This window comes from Manduca sexta, chromosome 24 (genome assembly GCF_014839805.1).
Source record: "Manduca sexta isolate Smith_Timp_Sample1 chromosome 24, JHU_Msex_v1.0, whole genome shotgun sequence".
Lineage (NCBI taxonomy): Eukaryota > Metazoa > Arthropoda > Insecta > Lepidoptera > Sphingidae > Manduca > Manduca sexta.
The window spans coordinates 14,437,211-14,452,434 of record NC_051138.1 but is presented as its reverse complement, the minus strand read 5'-3'; the positions used below and the strand labels follow the sequence as shown (position 1 = coordinate 14,452,434).

Sequence of the window (15,224 nt, the reverse complement as noted above, 5' to 3'; positions counted from 1 at the left end):
AAAAGGAATAATTTAATATATATTTATTGAATTGAATATATTGTGTGTAATTGTGTTTTGTTCTTCGAAGGTAGTATATAGCAGTGGCAGCTATTTGCCCGCGGTTCCGCCCGCGCGAAAAAGAAATAAAAAGTAGTCTATAGCACTCAAGAGTAATGTAGCTTCCTATATTTAAGAGAAATAAAATCTGAATCTGCTGTAAGTGTACAGTTTTAGCTGAAATTTGGTAATCAGATAAACTTTGCAATAGATTAATAATACGTCATAGGCTACTTGTATCACGGTAAATGTAAAATTAAACGTTTATTATAATATACAAAGTTACGCCGCGATCGAAACAAACTGACTTTATCAAATATTTTACGAAGTTTCACTTCTATATAGTTCTAACATCATCAGGATCACGTTTTTTATTGCAGCTTAATGGTTCGCAATATATCAAGTTTCAATGTTTTATATTTTATTCAACTGTGTTTTAATTGGTTTCAAAAATATATGTTATGTCCGGGGCTTAGTATGCGCATGTTTGGAAATCAAATTAACGCCATCTAGTGAAAAAATCTATGCAAATAAACAGGTGTCGTAAAGCTTGATTATTGAGGAACTCATTACCGAGGTTTAAGGTAATTTATTATATATTTAATCCAGGATACTATGTTCCAAATCCGTTTAACAATTTTTGGTAACAAACATAAGATTTTATTACATTTCATAATATAATGATTGTTCAGATGCGGAGAAAAATCATTGTTTTATGACAAGCGGCTGCTCTACACTGCTTGTTTGCATCGAAGGCAGTTGCGGAGTCACAACTGTCCATATTAACATTTCAACAGGCGAGGGTATCGCATGAATGTACAGGTACGAATTTAAATTTATTTTATGTTTGTTAAATATTGGTTTTTCATTTAGCATAGCAAGTTATTTCTATATATAGGCACCGTAATTTTATATTCGTTATGGAACCGAAAATTTCAAATTCTGTATCAATGATAGAGTTTAAAAAAATACCAATGTAATAAAAAAAAAATATAAACATGAAAATGGATGTTCACGGATAACTAATATAATCGTTCTAGAATCCATTCTATTCCTGGCAACTTGAAATACGGAAACATTACTGTAAATTCTGGGGAAACAATTTGTAATGCATTTTCTTCTTTTTTCTACTCATCCTTTAGCGGTCCTTATGTCTCTAAAAGATATTCTACATCTTCTTATCCCAATACAATATCTGATATTTCTGCAATAGAATTAAATATTAACACAATTAAAAAATATCTATCTACTCTGGACCCTCCTAAATCTGCGTGGCCTGATTTAGTTTCACCCATAATTCTAATAAAATGTGCCAAAACGATTGCTATTCCCATTTCCTTACTATTAAAAAAAATCTCTCACTTGTTGCGTTGTCCCTCAGATTTGGAAATCTATTTATATTACACCTGTCCACGAAAAAGGTTCAAAAACTGATGTACTTAATTATAGACCAATACCTAAACTAGTGGCGAAGGTATTTGAGCGTATTGTTTAAGATCAAGTTTACTCGGCTTTAAGGAATTTCTTCAGCCCCATACAACATGGTTTCCTGCTAGGAAGATTCACAGTCATCAACCTAATCCTTTTAAATGATTTCCTAACTGACTCCATGGATAATGGTCAGATGGTAGATGTCCTATATACCGATTACAGTAAGGCGTTTGACTAGATAAATCATAATATTTTGTTAGACAAGCTCTTAGGCATTAGACGTGATCTCTTGAGATGGTTTTCCTCATACATCAGCAACAGATTCCAACTTATAGTGTTAATTAATTATTCATCTTCTTGGGTTTAGATTCCTAGTGGCGTTCCCCAGGGATCTTTATTGGGCCCTCTATTGTTTACCATTTACATAAACGACGTAGATTCCTGTTTTCAAACATTTCGGCTCCTTTGCTTCGCAGATGATATGAAGATTTTTGCTAGAATAGATTCGTGGACTGACATGGATCTACTTCAGGCTGACTTGTCACGTTTATGCGATTATCGTAAAATCAACATGCTTGACATAAATCCGTAAAATCTAGCTTAACTAGCAATTTTAATTAGGCACCGACTGCAAAATTGGTTTCCAGTATATACCTATTATATGAAATATTTTTTTGGTTTTGAGTGTTTTTTGAAGGCGGTTTAATTTTTGTTAAAATTATTTTTGTTTTTTGTGTTAGTAAAAATAGAATGTGTCGATGGAATAGTTGTATTTCGCTCACAATACGACTATCGCGCTGTGGTGTTACACCTCTGCCTACCCCTAAAAAGGGGAAAAGGCGAGATGCTATATATATGTATGTAAGAAGTAGAGTCAACTAAACCCAACGCTAAAACACAGCTGAAATGTTTCACACACAGTACGACTATCGCGCTGAAATGTTACCCCTCTGCGTACCACTGAAAAAGAGGAAAGTTATGCTGTATGTATAAGTATGTAAGAAGTACACTCAACCAAACTCAATCCAAAAACATAACTAAAAACGTCACAAGCAAGCTAAATTAGCGATTTAGTTTTCTTGGACGACATAATTATTCTAGTTTTTCTATTTTTAAAACGAAACTACTGAAGCGATTTTGAAAAAAAAATAATTCCAAATCGGTTCATATATGAGCGAGTTCTGAGGTAACAAACATTAAAAAAAAACATTCACGTCGAATTGATAACCCCCTCCTTTTGTGAAGTCGGTTAAAAATAGAAGGAGGTTCTGAATTCAATGTGTTTCCCTTTTAATTTATTTTTTGGCTCAGATTTCAATAATTTGTTAACCGAGTATAAAGTTCTTTTTATAAGAAAAGATGTACTTCCAGACAAAACCGATTTTTAAATATTTCTATCGGACCAATATGGAGATCCTCTACAAGTTTCAACTCAGGTCATCGATTATCGATAATCCTCTTAATAGCACCTAGAGGTGAAAGATTCTCTGACGTAAGTAGATATTCAACATCATCATCATTTTAGCCCTTGATTCCACTGCTGGACATAGACCTCCCCCATTGAGCGCCACAGGGACCGGTTCTGGGACGCCCTCATCCACCGGACTCCGGCGACCAGCACCAAGTAGATATTGTTTAAGAAAAATGCAGAAACTAGACCGGTTATTTTCAAACATTTCTTCATAACTATATTAGAGTGGCATCACCGGCAAAAGCCATGGTCTGCTGGATTCAGTGGCACCAAAAAGGAAAATTAATATACAATTGTGATCTAAAATACAGGTAAGCGGCAAAATTTATATAGGCATTGACGATCTTAGGTTGGTTTCAACTAATGCGGTGCTTTAGGTGAGGCTCTTATTTTCTCCAACCCCGGGGCCTCACACGAGTCCGCTAGTTATATACATTTTTAATGCTGGGAGGGCCCCACTCTATCAATTTGCTACTGGCCCTTCACCGTGAACAACTACGCCTGCCAGCGTGCACGCATGTGCAGCCCGTGCGCATGACGAAAATCCACTACAAAATACAACTATTATAGTCCGTACAAGTGAGTCGACCGGACGCCGATGAAAGATTGTAAGTAGTTTTACAAAAGATACGAAAAATATACATGAAGTAACATATTAGGGTCCGACTTAAGGAATCACGAATAATTGTAATCAGACCGATAAACAACAAACCGTTCATCAAAAGGTTTTGAATCAAAAATACCTGACTGTACTCAAGTGTCGCTCAAACAAACTATGTCACATTCATTACTTAGAATAAATCTATAGAACGTGTCCGTTTTACTATGCAGGCCGCGTATATTTTAATAAAACAACTTTAAATCATTCGCTATGAAGGGAAAGGTAACAATAGTACAATAAATAATTATTATTAATAAATTAATTTAATCTGAGCCTCAAAAATGAATAAAATTACGTCATAGTACCAAAACTCCAGTTTATCACTACGCTAATCAATGCAGGAACTGAGCAAAATCTATGTATATAAAAATGAATCCCTATTTCCCTTATTCACGCCATCAGGCGTGAACGGCTGGACCGATTTCACTATTTGTTTTTGTTGTGTTTGTTATTGTCATGAGAAGGTTCAAAAAAATGCGCGGAAAATTAGAAAATTTAAGAAAACTTAACGAAAATATTAATTTTATATAACTGTCAATTGTTTGAAATAAATGTCAGCGACTGACAGAATGCGCGCTGCAAATTCATAGTTAAGACGGGACACCGTCTGTCGGGTCAACTAGTTGATTATAAAATAATTTAAAAATGTATCTAATTTCCAACACCGAACTTATTTATATGAGGCGCATTTTTTGTGTTATCGGCGTGAAGATCTTTACAAAACAAAGGGGGGGGGGAGGGTTACGTATCAAATAGGAAACTCGCCCCCGAAACCCCAACCGTGAAATTCGTTTCACTTATATCAGTCGAAGAGGCTATTATAGATCATAATATTATACTTCACAATGTCTTAGATTTCTCATCTAATTTACTTGAGCGATTAAATTGTACTTTTTTTCTCTTTATATTTAATTTTGTATATTAATTGTTTAGTATTATTTCCTTTCCTTCGTTTATATCTGCTGTCTTTTTTATGTGTAATATGTATCTAAATTAGATCGTATGTTACCCATTTTATCAGTTTAAATTGTTATTTATTAGTTTATATATTATGTAATATTGTCCTATTTGTTTCCTTGATAAATAAAAATAAAAACAACAACTATTTGGAATTGTTTACACAGGATGGGCCTTCTTGCGTCTATATCGAGTGCTCTGGCCGTGTTCTTCACGACTCCTCTTGTGCGGGTGATACAAACTGCTTTAGCCTTGTATGCGACTCTGAATTTAAACAAGTCGGATTATCCGCCGGATTACTCTTCTAAAGGTAGGATATTATTGTGTATTAGTGGGTCTGGTAGAAGTTGTCCCGTCATACATATTTCATATACACGATTATTGAACTACCTATTTATAGTTTTCTCTTGTATAAAGTTTCAGATGGGGAGCGTGCTGACTTTATTATAGTAGGCGCTGGCTCGGCTGGCTGTGTGCTGGCCAACAGACTGACTGAGATAGGTAACTGGACGGTAATGCTGGTGGAGGCAGGGGACTATCCCTCTGTTCAATCTACGGTGAGTTGATATTCCGCATGCTTTGAACAGAGCGTGGTTATATTAGCCGAAATAACTACACAACATTATGTACAGCATGAATACACATATATCAAAGCAACGACAATTTCAATATTTATATCAATCTCCCGTAATTCTAGCAACTCACCCTAGTTAAAAATCGGTAACCCCGCCAGTCCAAATTACTTCAAATCTAAGAAAACATATTCTTATAAAGTAAAAGTTAAACAACATAATTTCTCGTCTACATATTTTGATTAATTTCGTGAGCACATAGCAGCTTAGTGATTCAATTGATACTGACTTAGATAACGAGTCTACCAATTTTATAGCCTTTTTGCGGGACATCTGCCACGGCGAACTCGATTTATAGCCAGTATATTATGCTCAATAACCAACATAGTATAATATTTATTCATTAAATTGCCAGGTACCCGGAACGTTCCCACTCGTAGACTACTCTTACGAAGACTGGAACTACTATACCGTCGACGATGGGTACTCGAGTCAAGCGCACAAATCCAAGAATATTCACATGACTAAAGGCAAAATGGCTGGTGGATCCAGCGGCGCTAATTACATGTTTTACGTTAGAGGTAACAAGAGGGACTACGACGAATGGGAAGAAAACGGACTGCAGGGATGGTCTTGGGACTCTGTCCTACCTTACTTTTTAAAGAGCGAGCGCCTGCGTTCAGAGGAAATATTGGCAAGCCCTTCAGCTGGTCTACACGGTACAGATGGATATTTAGGCGTCACTCGGCCACTCTGGCAAGGAAGAGTAGAAAACGACTTAGAAGCGTTCAAGGAAAACGGGCATGAAATTTTAATTGATACTAATGGATACGAACAGTTAGGATACTCCTTACCTACTTACACCGTAGACAATAAGATTCGACAGAGCACGTCAGTTGCATTTCTCAGACCTATAAAAGACCGTAAAAATCTGCGAGTATTGACGAAAACTTATTGCAGAAAGATTCTATTTGATGAAAACATGCGAGCCATCGGTGTAGAGGTCAAGCTTCCAAATGGAAATATTGAAAATCTAATGGCTGATAAAGAAGTAATACTTTCTGGCGGAGCTTTCAATAGCCCACACCTATTAATGTTATCCGGTGTTGGACCCAAAAAACATTTAGATGAAATGGGCATACAAGTTTTACACGATTCTCCAAATGTAGGTAAAAATATGCAGGACCACCCCACAGTCCCAATTATTATAAATAAAGGGAAGAGTACTTCAAAGTTGCGTGCTAATGTAGAGTTACTAAAAAATTTGGATAAATTTCCTGTCCCCGCGTTAATGGGTCAAGTCGCTTTGAACAAATCGCAAACTGTTCCTGATTATCAAACATTCTCCTTCCCTATAGGTGCCGGTTCCATAATACCTGCAGTCATGTGTAGCTATATATTTAGATATGATGATGATATCTGTCGTCAAATGGTCAAGATCGGGAAGACAAATCAAATACTTTTCACAGGTGTCACTCTACTTCATCCTAATTCCACAGGAAGGATCTATCTGAACAGCAAAGATCCGGAGGAGAAAGCACTTATATATAGCGGCTATTACACGAACCAAAATGATTTAGATAAACATGCGCACAGTGTGGAGGACTTCTTGACTGTTTTAAACACTACATATATGAGAAAACTTAATGCAACTGTTTTTGGTTCTATAAGTCAATGTAAAGATTTAACAATGAACACTCATGAGTTTTGGAAATGCTACGTATTGAACATGGTTTCCTCTCTGTGGCATTCTGTAGGGACGTGTGCCATGGGGCCTGAGGGAGAAGGTGTAGTAGATGCTTCGTTCCTAGTTTACGGTACCAAAGGCCTTCGAGTGATAGATGGGAGTGCGATGCCGAAGATAGTTAGTGGAAACACAAACGCGCCAATCATCATGATGGCTGAGAAGGGCGCTGATGACATCAAAAAGGCTCATGGAATTCGTATTTAAGTAGTAATTAATTTATTTTCGAGGTATCGGTTTTGTGTCAAATATTTGTTTTGTTCAATAAAAAGTTTAGCATTCGAATTCAGTTTTATTTGGTAACAAACAAAACATGTACAGGTATAGTCATTTGATTTGGCACGTCGGAAACAAGAACGAGATATTCGGCTAGATTCGGTTTTGTAAAGCGTTATCTTTGTCTATCGCAATTACGTGATGTGCTGTCAGTCGCACTTTAACCATTGCAGAGTACAGACGCTTTCATTTACAAATATAAATATAGAGTTGTTAAAACCATTATTTCTATTTTTTTGACATAGCATCCGAATCTAAGATTAAGAAAGGTAAGCCTTTGCATGGCCAGTCTCGTGAAATTGTTTATAACGTATATAAAGTATTTCCTGAATGAAGTTGAATTGTTTAAAAAGAGTAGTGACAGCAACTATTTCAAAAAAATTCAAGACCGAGTTGCAGAAGCTACGGGAGTGTCAAGAAGGACTTTAAACCGAATTTTAATCGAGATTGGTAATGAAGATGAAACACCAACAACTTCACACAAATTTGGCACTCCAAAAAAGGGAAAAGCGAAAAAATAATATCTTTTACACCTCGATAGTTTTGATTATGACGTAATTAGAAAAATGATTTATGATTTTCATTTGCGGTTTCACGAGTTACCGACAGTAAAATCACTGAAATTAAAATTATTTGAAGCTATCGATTTTAGAGGATCTGAGAAAACATTGCGCAGAATTATTAGACAGACGGGTTTCCGTTTCAATATTTTTTTTTTAATTTCAATTTCACTTTCTTTCATTAGAGAATAATAATACGTAATTACTTTTATTGATTTTGTAAATTCTCTAAATATAGGTGTTTTGGATAAAAACATATAAATAAATTGTTGTATAACAGTTTTGTATGCTTACATAATTCGGTTTTAATCTTTTATAATCACCATCGGTTTTAACTACTCTATATACATACCAAGCTGCCTGATCACTGTGCGACAAAGACAACGCTCTACAAAACCGAACCTAGCCGAATTTTGCTGAAAGTCTTATTCTTCTGCCCGATGTGCCACATCAAATGCCTGTACCTGTAACTAATTTCTGATATATTTTGTACGAGATAATGTAATAAAAATTTTGCATTTAGATTTATGCTTTGATTATAAAGAACTTAATATGTATTTAAGCCAAAAATTCAACATAATATTTACTTCTACTATCGAGCCGATCTATTATATTCATAAACATTATATTCATCTAACGAATATAATGTTTATGCTGAATCGATGTTATTTTTTATCCTACGTATTCGGGTGACCTCCGGAAAAAAAATTATGTCTTTTTTTCCTCCGATCTTTATTTTGGTCCAAGTAAATTCTGGGCCTAATCTCTATGTTGATGATTACGTCCGAGGCAGAGCATATGGCGCTCTGGGTAAAAGAAACCTCTCCCACTTTTCTTCAAACCGGCACTGCATAATGCCTAGTAATCGCTCTATCACCCATATATAAAGAATGGGATTAACAATAGCTTGCCCTTCTTTCACCTTTCCTTGGAAGCTGTGACAAAAATAAAGATATTTATAATACAACGTAATAAAATTATTATCTCAATTATAAAAATTATGTTTACCTGCATCATCTTTACAGCATGTCAATGATGACAAATTAGGGTATAAATGAATCCAGCTGCATTAGCTGCTGCATTAATTATGTACGTTTTAAAGAGTATATGTGATTTTTTTTTTTTTTTTTTAAATATCTCTGCATCAAATTAAACCAAAGTTATAGTCTTAGATCAGACAATTTGAGATACACAGGCCCAATTCTACCAAAAGCAAACAGTAAGTACACACCTAAACGTTTAAACACAAATATTAGAAGTGTGGTTTCGCAACTGCATAATATTTTCTAGAAACATAATCCAGGGTAGAAGCAGGTGCATCTCCTGATGTTGAGAGACCTTCACCGCTCATAAAAACCCACAATATCAGAAGAATCATATCAATATTCTTGCGATGTTGGCTTTAAAAGAAACAGAGATTCGCAAGAACATGGGGTGAAATAATTAAGATCCTTAGAAACCCTTCTTATCATACAAAGTGAAATAACAGCTTATAACTTATCATCCTACTAATACTATAAATGTGAATGTTTATGAGGGTGGATATATGTATTCCTGTTCATTTGTTCAAAATAACATATAGGCTACAATTTATTATGATTTTGTATAATTTGGTCATAAGATAACGATACATGTCAAGTAAAAAATAAAAAAACGAGCCAACAGTCATAACTATAACCATACATACCAAATAAGTCGGAAAAAAATGTATCCCCGAAAACTCTTCCATGCGGCCGAAGCCGCGAGCAAAAGATAGTCGGTTGTATACGTGATAGCAACTACAGTCAAAACTACCGCGCCCTAGGGGTTGTATTGGCTATTAAAATGGTCCGCTTTTACTATCTGTATATTTTATTTTTTTTACACAGGATGGACTTTCTTGGTTCTCTGTCGAGCGCTCTAGAGGTAGTCCTCTAATTCAGTGGATACAATCTGCATTGGCCTTGTATGCGACCCTGAATTTGAATGCTTCAGTTTACCCGCCGGATTACTCTTCCAAAGGTTGGTAGAGTCGACACTATCGCCCTGAGATAAGTGATTATATTTGTCCAAGACTAACTTTAAAAGATATTGTAGCTACTTATTATCCTCCTCAAAATGAGATTGTATTGAGCCTGCCACAATGTCACTCACTACATAAAACGCAAAAGCAAAAATGCCTTTTACGGTTATTTTGCAAGATAATAGATACGTTTATGCGTAATTTGTAAAAATGCTATCTTCATCGTGGATTAATTACTTACAGAATCATAGTCCAGGCACTTAGAATACTCTAAAAAATAATAAACTTAATACTATCTATTCGAACGACCGCTATAGCAATTTTAAAGTTTTCGTCCTATAAAGTTTCAGATGGGGAACATGCCGACTTCATTATAGTAGGCGCTGGTTCGGCGGGCTGCGTGCTGGCCAACAGACTGACTGAGATCAGCAACTGGACGGTCATACTAGTGGAGGCGGGGACCTATCCCTCTATTGAATCTACAGTGAGTTATAATTTTTTCTTCTTAGAAAAGTAACTTTATTAATCTGGTGGTAAGATTCAGTCCCATGTGATAATATTAAGTGAGGGATGATATAACATTTCATAAGATATAATTGAAAAACCATTTTATTATATTAGTCACACATTTTCCAGGTACCGGGTTTGTATTCCCTCGTGGACTACTCTTTCGAAGACTGGAACTATTACACAGTCGACGATGGATACACAAGCCAAGCGCACAAATCAAAGAACATACACCTCACCAGAGGCAAAATGCTCGGAGGCTCCAGTGGCGCTAATTACATGCTTTACGTTAGGGGTAATAAGAAGGACTACGACGAATGGGAAGAAAGTGGACTGGAGGGATGGTCTTGGGACTCTGTCCTAACTTACTTTATAAAGAGCGAGCGCCTTCGTTCCGAGGAAATATTGGCGAGCCATTCAGCTGATCTGCACGGTACAGATGGATTTCTAGGTGTGACTCGGCCACTCTGGCAAGAAAAAGTAGGAAATGATTTAGAAGCGTTCAAAGAGAATGGGCATGAAATTCTAGTTGATACGAATGGATACGAACAGTTAGGATACTCCTTACCTACATTTACCATAGACAATAAGACTCGACAGAGTACGTCAGTTGCATTCCTCAGGCCTATAAAAGACCGTGAAAATATACGAGTATTGACTAACACTTTTTGCAGGAAGATTCTATTTGATGAAAACATGCGAGCTATTGGTGTAGAGGTCAAGCTTCCAAACGGAAAAATTATAAATCTGATGGCTAATAAAGAAGTAATACTTTCGGGTGGAGATATTAACAGTCCACAATTATTAATGTTATCTGGCGTCGGACCCAAAAAACATTTGGAAGAAATGGGCATACAAGTTTTACTCGATGCACCAAATGTAGGCGAAAATCTCCAGGACCACCCCACAGTTCCAATATTTATAAATTAAGGCAAGAATACTTCATCATTGTTTGCTGATGTAGAATTAATAACAAATTTGGATAAATTTCCTATCCCCGCGTTTATAGGACACGTGGCGTTGAATAAATCGCAAACTTTTCCTGATTATCAAACTTACGCCTTATCTATAGGTGTCGATTCTATCATACCTGCAGTCATGTGTAGCCACGTGTTTAGATATGATGATGAAATTTGTCGTGGAATGGTCCAGATCGGGAGGACAAATCATTTACTTTTCACAGGTGTCACTCTATTTCATCCAGAGTCCAGAGGAAGGATTTATTTAAAAAGCAAGGACCCAGAGGAGAAAGTACTTATATATAACGGTTATTATACGAACCTGAACGATTTGAAAAAACATATGAAGAGTGTGGAAGATTTTCTTACTATTTTAAATACAACGCAAATGAGAAAAATTGATGCAAAAGTTTTTGTTTCCATTGATCAATGTAAAGATTATACAATGAACACTCCTGAGTATTGGAAATGCTACATTTTGAACATGGTCACTACTTTGTGGCATCCTGTAGGGACGTGTGCCATGGGGCCTGAGGGAGAAGGTGTAGTAGATGCTTCGTTCCTCGTTTACGGTACGAAAGGCCTTCGAGTGATAGATGGGAGTGCGATGCCGAAGATAGTTAGTGGAAACACAAACGCGCCAATTATCATGATGGCCGAGAAGGGCGCTGATGAGATTAAAAAGGCTCATGGAATACGTATATTTTAAGACGCTCAAATAATATGCGTGATTTATTACTGTGCTTTATACTTTAATAGCATTTGTTTCTTAATATACATAAATATATATATTTTATTAAATATAAAGTATATTTAATAAAATTTCAGAACAGTGGGTACGTATTCTACAAAGCTAGTTAAAAATATAGTGGAAAGCATGCCTAGAAGTATGCAAGCTGTGATTTTGGCACGAGAAGGTGACACTCTTTATCGGAATTATACGTTTTAAATAAATATGCTAATAAAGTCTTATTGCTGATCATTTATCATATATGATATTATGTATGGATTAGTCAAGAGTGAATTGGGTATGAAAATAACAAAAAAATATATTGTTCATCGACCTATTATACTGACGTGATGATTTTCTTATGTCGATATAAACATCCTTTTAAAATATTATAAATCAAATCTCCCACTACATCTGTTTGAAAGTGATACTATCAAAACTTTCTTAACGGATTTCGATGAAAATTTTGTACCTGGCAAAATATGTACCACTGTTACCCTGCAAAAGCTATTGCAAGCAGGCGAAGCCGCGAGATTAAACAACTTTTACATTAAAAACAATTTTATCAATAAAGGAAGAAGTAATGCATAATTTTAAAATTCAGATGATATTTGCGTTGTATAAATTTCTTTATTTACTTTGGAAACAAATGACATTTTTAAGGAAAGTAATAAAAGAATTAACGTTTAAGATTTTTTTATTTCGGACTATGTTTGCTGAGACCGAATTCTTTAGGATTGTCATTGAAAAGAAAAATATAATATTTGATGAATCGAATTTCGAAATTAGTTTTTATGACAGTAATTTTGTATTTTATTCTTGGATATAGTATATCGCAGTGGCAACTATCCATAGAGACTTGAGAAAGACGGCCTACAAGAACTTTTCCGACACATTACGTTACCTGCTTTGAATGCTACATATAATTGATAACCACCAAAGAACCGACGATAAAATAACCTTTGCCCGCGGTCAGCATGCGTGCAAAAAAACGGGTGTTGGCCACGCAAATACTTATTGGTGAATTTGGTTTTGTTTTTTAATTATTTAAATGCCGATCCCTTTATAAAATGTCGTTTTTATTTACTTACTTGTCCCTTGAGAGTTCTTCGTCGTATGTGAATATTTTTCTTATAACGCCTATTTTTAATTTAACGTGGTTGAGAACGAGCTTGTCGTCAACACCGGGATAAATATTTCTAGAACAAAAGTAGTCTTGTAACACTTCGAAAGTAAAGTTCCTATTACTGAAAAACAATTCATAATCGGTTTAGTAGTTCCTGAGATTAGTGCGTTCAAACAACTTGTCCAGTTTTATATTGTCAGTATAGATCCCAATAATATCCCTAAGGAAATTTACGGACGTAAACCATTATTTCATTCGCACTCAAGCGCTATAATGAGGGTTACGGTCATCATGGGTAACATTTACTATTATTATACCTACTTAAGATTTCCTTTGCCAAATTCGTATTAATTTTTTTTTTATAAAAATTGATAAAATCCGGGTAATATTACCTATTATTATACCGACTTAGCATTTCTTTTACCAAGCTCGCATTGAAAATATCTAAATAAATTTTTTACAAATGTAATAAATCTTAGAGCAGTATTAATAAATGCAATGCAGTTTCCGAAGGATTATATTAGCTGAGACGTTGTCAAGATGTGAGCATCTTAACGTCATTGGTATTTATAGGTAGTAAACAAATATCCACAACATCGCAAATGATATTTAAATCCCAGCATATTATAATGTATTTGGACCGCGCAGTTTCGTGCGCTGAGTCAGCTGAGTACACGCACTTAAACACCAACTTAAGCTTGGCTTATTGAATAGTTGAATGCATGAATTGTCTACTTGAACTTACTCAAAGTTGAGATTGAGTTATAAAAACGGTCCTTGGATACATTAACTTACTTACTTTCGATTTTGTTATAACTAAAGCATAAAAACGAATCAAATTGTATAATATTTGCTATCTTATTTCTTCCAGATTTGCAGAAACTCAATATACACAGCAGCAGTATCTCAATATTCAAAGTTTTTTTATTACTCAATTATTTTTCATTACACATTGAACTAATTGGTGTATGTATCTCTCATATCCTTTGTCAAGGTAATTCTTTGTATTAAACTAGTTTTACCATCCGGAGTACGATAAACGTGACGCAGTTTTAATTCAACACATTATTGTAGGCCTTCAGATCTTTATAATACAAGCCAGAATACAGTGGCGCCGAAAGTAGGTAGTGGAATTTTTAATGTTCTACAAATCTCAATTTTACTTAACTGTGAGGTGCAATTTTGAATCTACTACAGTGCGTTCACAAATTTCTTCCGTTTAAAGTGACTTGGAATTTTCAATACCGAATGGAGCTGACAGGGTCAGTGGTCAGTGGTTTGGTGGAGTTTGTTAAACGGTCCACTCCAGCTGTTTGAATCAGCACTAATCCTGTTCGCTACACTCAGATTAGATGTTATGGTTGGTGTATTGTTCCTACAAATGTGGTCCTATAACAAAGTAAATCGCTCTTTTCATTGTAATCGACTGCCCCAAACAGGAGATAGATTTATTGTTTATTTTTATTGCTTTAAATGACGAGATGAGTTTACCGGTCGCCTGATGGTAAGCGATACCACAGCCCATAAACAGTAGAAATACCATCGAACAGCTTGAATTATAATGTATTGTTTAATATTCCATTGCGCTCGCTATCCTGAGACATGACATTCTAAATCTTATTATGTCCAGTAGTTACACTGCCTACAATGCCTTTCAAACCAGAACATAACAGTGATTACACACTGCTGCTTGGTGGCTGAAGTAGACATTGCGGTGGTACCTAAGCAGGCGGACTCTCATATTTGAGAGACCTACCACCAGTAACCAGTGAGTAAAAAGCAATGACTAGAACTATGAAACGTTGGAGTCTCATAATTTACAGATTCTGGTTGTTATATTTCTGCTTTAATGCTTCTTTTATTTAAACTGAAATTTAATAGTGCTTGGTTACTATTCCTTTACGATTGAAATAGTGTTATGAGCCCTGGACCAGCGTCTGCGCCAAACACTGGTCTGGCATAAATGAGCCTGCACATTAAAGTAAAATATAGAACATGTATGAAATGGAACGTGGTTTGCGTGAGTGAGTCAAAAGTATATAATGAAAAAAGAGAGAAGAGACGAGTAAGTCAAGATGGAGATTGGAGTGTGATTGGCGGAAAAATGATAAAAAAATAGTTTAGTACGTGTAAGAAGAAATAAAGGTTTATTTGAAAAAAAAATCAAAACGGAGTTTTACATTCATCAA

The 15,224-nt window shown here is 35.4% G+C and overlaps 2 protein-coding genes across 3 annotated transcripts; both read left to right on the top strand.

The window, feature by feature from the left end:
• The first annotated feature begins 796 nt into the window (after nt 1–796).
• On the top strand, nt 797–7,160 carry LOC115450139 (glucose dehydrogenase [FAD, quinone]). Of its 2 annotated transcripts, none has more exons than XM_037442153.1 (4): nt 797–861; nt 4,727–4,869; nt 4,977–5,116; nt 5,547–7,160. In XM_037442153.1, the coding sequence occupies exons 1-4, from the start codon at nt 854–856 to the stop codon at nt 7,080–7,082; spliced, it is 1,827 nt and encodes a 608-aa protein (XP_037298050.1). In that variant the 5' UTR covers nt 797–853; the 3' UTR covers nt 7,083–7,160. The 2 variants fall into 2 exon arrangements, with proteins under 2 accessions (XP_037298050.1, XP_037298051.1); XM_037442154.1 differs by lacking the exon at nt 797–861 and adding an exon at nt 3,526–3,549.
• Nucleotides 7,161–8,509: 1,349 nt separating this feature from the next.
• On the top strand, nt 8,510–11,740 carry LOC115450140 (oxygen-dependent choline dehydrogenase-like). Its single transcript, XM_037442418.1, has 4 exons — nt 8,510–8,521; nt 9,580–9,712; nt 10,058–10,197; nt 10,350–11,740. The coding sequence occupies exons 1-4, from the start codon at nt 8,510–8,512 to the stop codon at nt 11,148–11,150; spliced, it is 1,086 nt and encodes a 361-aa protein (XP_037298315.1). The 3' UTR covers nt 11,151–11,740.
• Nucleotides 11,741–15,224: the final 3,484 nt, after the last annotated feature.